The 6,751-nt window shown below is 30.5% G+C and overlaps 1 protein-coding gene across 1 annotated transcript; it reads left to right on the forward strand.

Moving 5' to 3' along the window:
- Nucleotides 1-234: 234 nt before the first annotated feature.
- Nucleotides 235-5,956, forward strand: LOC145610396 (fatty acid hydroperoxide lyase, chloroplastic-like). The gene is made up of 2 exons (XM_081665741.1): nt 235-808; nt 4,776-5,956. The coding sequence occupies exons 1-2, from the start codon at nt 377-379 to the stop codon at nt 5,814-5,816; spliced, it is 1,473 nt and encodes a 490-aa protein (XP_081521867.1). The 5' UTR covers nt 235-376; the 3' UTR covers nt 5,817-5,956.
- Nucleotides 5,957-6,751: the final 795 nt, after the last annotated feature.

Raw genomic sequence — 6,751 nt, forward strand, 5'->3', positions numbered from 1 at the left:
TAACAGATTCAATTTTTTCTAAAACTTTTATTTATTACAATAATATGTCAATTATTGTGGAATTGAAGGACTAATGCAGAGTACAACTCTTGCAAGTACAACTCGCTAGAAAACTTATAGCTTCCAACGTTCTTGTCCAATCATATCTTCCCATGCCTTATCACTTAAGATCTCATTAACTTAACTTGGACACCTACCCATAAGTCATAACATTATTATAACCATCCCATGCTATACATTTATTCGTGTTACACGCCAAAATCCAAATACAAAAATACCCAAAACTCAATAAAACAAACAAACAAACTCCACTATTCCTTCACAATAACAAACTACACAACAAGCTAAGGCAAGGCAACCACCTTAAGGGTCCAAAATGCTGACCATATCAACCATGTCAGCCCCAAACCCAATCCCCACAACCATAACACCCACACCTCCACCGAGTGGCGGCAACCTCCCGCTCCGGTCCATCCCCGGAAGCTACGGGTTGCCGCTACTCGGCCCAATTGGTGATAGGCTAAACTACTTTTGGTTCCAAGGGCAAGACACATTCTTTAAGAAGAAAAGGGAGAAACATAATAGTAGTGTGTTTAGGACAAATATCCCTCCTTGTTTCCCTTTCTTTGTTGATGTTAATCCAAAAGTTATTGCTGTTTTAGATGTTCCATCTTTCTCTCATCTATTTGATATGAACATTATTGAAAAGAAGGACATTCTTGTTGGAGATTATATGCCTAGTACAAAGTTTACCGGAGATATGAGGGTTGGTGTTTATCTTGATACAACTGAGGATAAACATGCTAAGGTATGAAATTAAACTATGTTATATGATATTTTACATTTTGATTCATACTTTATTTTTAATTGTATCATATTATCATCTATTTGCTTTACATGTAAATTAACTATGCTAGATGAATTGAGTTGTGTTTGAACATATATATGTTAATAGTTAAAACTTAGGATCGAACATTATGTACATGCATTACGAATATTGACTTTAATTTAATGTAATTGCTCTTTATAAACCAAAGACTATGTTGTCTTAAGGTTTTAAAATTGACAGAGTAATTCGTGTTATAGTTCTTATTATAAAGTTGTGATTGTGATGTTGTGATCAATAGAAATTAGAAAGATTCTAAATTAAAACTATTGTTAGAAATTTTTTTGTAGATATTATATTGCAAATTTGCATTCTATTGATTTAATAATGTTACATCATTTTGCCAGCAAAAAAAAAAAAAAAAAAAAAAAAAAAAAAAAAAAAAAATGGAGTTCTTGGTTTGCTCCATACCTTTGAAGAGTTTGAACTCAAAGACTCAATTCCAAATCTTTTATTAAGTCCTACGGATTTAAGTTCTTTCCTCTATTCCTTTTATTTAAGATTAGATAATAGATAAAGTACGATTACATATAATTATTTTCACAATAAATAAATTATCATCACATGTAAAATATCTCCCTTTTCAAATAAAAGGCAATTTCTCCTTCAATTAGAAAATATCATCTTACGACCTTACTTGAACATGAATTTGTTCTATAGGTTCGTACCGTTGTATCCTCGAGTTCTAAGGAAATATCATCTTGGTGTAACATTACAATATACCGTTCGAATTTGTCTTGTGCGAAAATTTGTCATATATAACTCTTTCGTTTTTCAATAATTGCATTATTTGAAAATGACACAATGTGTAAAATAAATAAATAAATAAGATTAAAAGGGGCAAAAACATTTATTTTGAATAAAGTATGAGAAAGCAATAAAACAGGCTAACTGGTTCTACATTAAATTTTGCATGTGTACAATTTTTCCCTATTGACCCATATTGCTGCAAGGTATCAGAATATATCATATTAGTGCAATTGAATAATTGATACTCTGTAACGAAATTATTGAATTAGTTTTATTTTATTCTATCCAAACAACTACAACAATAATAATAACAATAATAATAATACTCCGTTATAAATTATATTAAATATCTGTGGATCGCACCCATACGCACACACCAACCCATATAATATCTTCATTAAATATTTTGAAATGATTTATGGGATTAGAAGATTATTCATATTATCTACATTAAATAATTTGTGGAATTTATATTATCTTCATTAAATAATGTGTGGAATTCATAATATCTTGATTAAATAATTTGTGGTATTCAATTAGAAATTGTATCATTAAATATCTCAGAATAATATACATATAGCAGCAAAATTGTGCAAGAAATTAAAATCTTGTTACATTTAAAGCTTGAAAAGCATGTTCGTTTCTTTTCACAAGCTGTCCTAATTGTCTATATTTGTTTTTATTTTTATTTTTTTGAAAAAATAATTGTCTATATTTGTAAAATAATAGAAGTGAGATAAATTGGAGTTTATTGATGAATTTGATAGCCACACCACTGTGCAATAAAACACGAAACACGTTTATGGTCCTCCACTTTCAAGTTTCAACTATCTTTAAAAGCAAAATACTGTACTCCATTTTATTTTGCTTTTGGAATGTTGCATAAAATTGATTTGTGATGTTATTGGTCCTACAAATATACACATTGGTTTGCTGTACCTAATCAAAACTTAGAAGTATTCAAACAGACTTTTATAGAACATTTAAAATACTACCTTGGTATCTTGTTAATAGAACAGTTATTGTTTTTGAGAATTATTTTATTTTATTTTTTTTTAAAGAAATGAAAGTAGCTATAGATAGTTATAAAGATATCAGATGGAATTTGAACTTTATATAGTGAACTGCCTAGTTTGCTAAAGAAAACACGGAGTAGTACGGAGTACAATTTTCTAACACTTATCTTAAGATGTGAATTGATAATATATACTCTTCGCCTGAAAATATTAGGCACATGTGCACAATATATGCTCCTATTTATTACTCTTTTCATTTCATATTAATTGCAATACTTTTTATTTATGTTCATCATTCGGTGATGACCCATTATAACTTTATGAAGTATTATTTCTTTCTCCAACTAAATCTAATTAGCTTGCACAATGAATCTATTTCCTACTAACCTTATTACATACACTATTTTCTTAAAAACTTTTCTCTTCTATTACATATTAAATATATCCTCCACTGTACCAATCACAATTTATATTATAAAATTTTTCATTTGATCTCACCTTATAATTTTTCTAAAATTTTGTGCAATATAGTTGCTAATATTGCGATATACTCCTACATTTTAAAATAGTCTTGGTATAAAATTTGAGAAAAGTATGTTACGCACTCCATAATAATATTTTTTGTTTAAGAAAAATGTGTAAACCTTCTATTTTCTTTAGATGTACTCTGAGGTGCTTTTTTCCCTTTACAAAGAAAAGGACAACTAATAGGCCCAAAAATATTAACATAAAAGGCAAGTCATGATACTAATCAAGTAAATAAAATATACAATCATTACAAAAAATGCAAATATGCCCAAATTGCCAAAAGCTAAGATTAAAAGGAAACATTAATTGCAAAATCGTGACTGGTGACTTGATAGATGATGTATTTATTTCTGATTAGAGTCTTTTCTACTCAAACAAATTAAGAAATTCAATCACGTAGGAAAAGTAGTCACACCATGGTTTTGTTCTCCTCACTTTTAAAAAAAAATATTCAATAAAAAATTTAAGTTTAGTGAAATAATTTTAGTTTAATAAAAAAATTTAATCAGTAAAATTCAATTATTTTAAAGAACAAATATCATAAATAAAAGTAAAAATAATTTATATTGTTAAGTGATAATTATTTTTATTTAAATGAAATTAATTTTAGTTTAGTAAAATAATTTCATTCATCAATAACAATTTAAACTGAACAAAAATGAGTGAAGAGAACAAAGCCTTATAATTCAACCTCAAGTATACTACAGAATTTATCTAGAATTCAACTAATTAATAGGATTACAATGATAAATAGTTTCATTAAAAAAAAAAAAAGAAGAACTTTAATAAACTCAAGTATTATAGGACTTGTATAAGCTAAGAAGGATACTAAGCTCTTTTTAGGTGCACACTACACTCTCCCCTCTTGACTTATATAATAGAGATAAAATATGCCACAATATTTTTTTTTTTTTTTTGTTTTTAAAATTTTTTCAAATGTGCAACAAACCGAAAACTACAAACAATTCAATTTAAAGTTAACGTTGTATTGTAGACTTGTGGTAAGCACTTCGTATTTCGCAGTATACAATATACATGGTACGCATGTTACGGTTTTTTTTTTTTTTTTTTTTTTTTTTTCATGTGGTACAAATTGTTTTGGTATGGCCAATAAAGTAAGGGTGAAAGTTGATCCAAAAATCTGGGCTGACTTTTCATATGGATTGTGGCACTTGTGTTTTGTTACTATCATGCTTTAGTGAAAAGCTAAAGAGGTATATTAGCCTCTTCGTCTCATAGCATTTGCATGTTTTTCCAAACATAATATTCTTAAACTATACTATACGTTTTCATATATTTCTAACCCATTTTGATTTTTTTATCCCGTCTACATTTTTAATTTTGAGAACTATTTAAATAATTTACTACATTCCTTTTTACTTGCTTCATGACACTTTTTCTTTGATTTATTCAACAAGTGATACAACTTATCAAAGATGTCAATATATAAACTGAAAACTATATTAACAAAATGATCGTATCCTTGAGTAGTGAAGTGTCGTACTCTCTATTAGTTTAAGTCATTAAAAGTCCATTTACATACAAATTAAAACATATACTTACCTATTGTTGATGTATTTTGTTTATGTGAACAGATTAAGAACTTTACAACAGACATTCTAAGGAAAAGCTCAGGAGTATGGGTGTCTTCACTCATATCAAACTTAGACATCATGTGGAACACGGTCGAAAAATCGATCTCCAAAGATGGCAATGCCAACGTGTTAAACCCCTTACAAAAGTGCCTATTCAACTTCCTTGCACAAGGCATGCTTAGAGCCGACCCTGCAAACTACTCACCAGAACTCGCCGAAACAGGCCATGTTATGATCGATAAATGGCTTGCTATACAACTCCTTCCAATAGTCAACATAAACTTATTCCAACCTCTTGAAGAAATCTTCTTGCATTCTTGGACATACCCTTTTTTCTTGGTTAAAGGGGACTATAACAAGCTCGTAAGCTTCGTTTCTAAGGAAGCGCGAGAGGTGATTCAAAGAGGCAAGACGGATTTTGGGTTGACTGAACAAGAAGCAATACATAACTTGTTATTCATCATAGGGTTTAATGCATTTGGTGGATTTTCGCGGTTTTTACCTGCCTTGGTTAACAATCTAGGGTTAAACAACGGCGAAATTCAAGATACCCTAAGGAAAGAAGTAAGGGAAAAATGTACCTCCCCTTCATTATTGAGCTTTAGTGCAGTTCAAGACATGCCTAACGTGGCATCATTCGTGTACGAAACACTACGATTTCAACCACCCGTACCACTACAGTTTGGACGTGCTAGGAAGGATTTTGAGTTACAAACACACGATACAAGGTTCGCGGTTAAGAAGGGTGAGTTACTATGTGGGTATCAAACTATTGTAATGAGGGATCCAAAGATCTTCGATGACCCGGAAACATTCGTACCGGACCGGTTTACGGGTGAAAAAGGTGCTGAATTGTTGAACTACTTGTTTTGGTCAAATGGACCACAAACAGGGAAATCTGATGCAAGTAATAAGCAATGTGCTGCTAGAGATTATGTTCCTCTAACAGCATGCTTGTTTTTGGCACACTTATTCTTACGATACGATTCGATATCGATCGATTCATCTGGCTCCATTACTGGGGTAGAGAAAGCTAAGTGAAAATATACAAGGGCAAAGTATTACATGTGAATTTGGTGTTGGTTTACCATTATAAATAAGAGCTTCAAAAGTTCAAGCCATAAACAAGCTATTTTTATTATTGATGATTTGTAACTTGTAACACTTGTAAGAGCACTTCATTTGATGTGATTGTGTAAAAAAAATGTACTCACCTAGTTGTGTGAATAAGGGGTGAGCATAACTAGTACCCGGTCAAACATATATCTAGGAAGACAAGGGAACTAGAACTTAATTCGGTCAAATGGGTTCCTAGGAATTGACCCTCCTTTTCTGACCGGGAAGAACATGCCATTCTTAGAATTCGAATGAGTTCAATATCACGTGTATCTGATTATATATTTAATTTGTTCAAAAATACACCATTGTATATATTTTCAATTTGGAGAATCTAATAAATGTTTCTTTAGGTCATTTAACCTGTTATTTTGGATTTTAGGTCATATACCGGCTTAAAAAACAATATTTTGTATTTAACTACCTTAGTTTTCTATATATTTTATTTTATTTTATTTATTTATTTATTTTTAATGTTATTTATTTACCACCTTAATTTATGTTTAAAAACCATATATGGGACCCACGTACTCATTTCCTTTTGAAATTTTTCTCGATTTATATGTTTTTTTTTTTGACAATAGCAAAGGAACAAACACAAAAACTAAGGAAAATTAATCATACTCGTGCGACAATTCCTGGCAATGTCATTTGCCCTCTTAACTTGGTCTCTTGGCACCTTAAGGATGGTGCATCTATCAAAGCATGCCCCCATCTCTTTTATTTCACTTACCGTCCAAGAGATTTCCAAGTCATTACCTGTGCCGTCTCTAAGGTTGTTGATCAGGGTGATTGAATCTGACAAGATAAGGATACCCTTTTTACCATGTGCATGAGCCCACTTTATCCCTTCCAAGCAT

The sequence above is a fragment of the Chenopodium album genome, chromosome 24 (assembly GCF_948465745.1).
Source record: "Chenopodium album chromosome 24, dcCheAlbu1.1, whole genome shotgun sequence".
Taxonomy (NCBI): domain Eukaryota; kingdom Viridiplantae; phylum Streptophyta; class Magnoliopsida; order Caryophyllales; family Amaranthaceae; genus Chenopodium; species Chenopodium album.

Bases quoted from the DNA above. Each gene is read 5' to 3' on its own strand.
- LOC145610396 (XM_081665741.1), top strand. From the start codon at position 377: ATGCTGACCATATCAACCATGTCAGCCCCAAACCCAATCCCCACAACC. The intron at 809-4,775 runs GTATGAAATTAA...TTATGTGAACAG, and splicing joins CTGAGGATAAACATGCTAAG to ATTAAGAACTTTACAACAGA.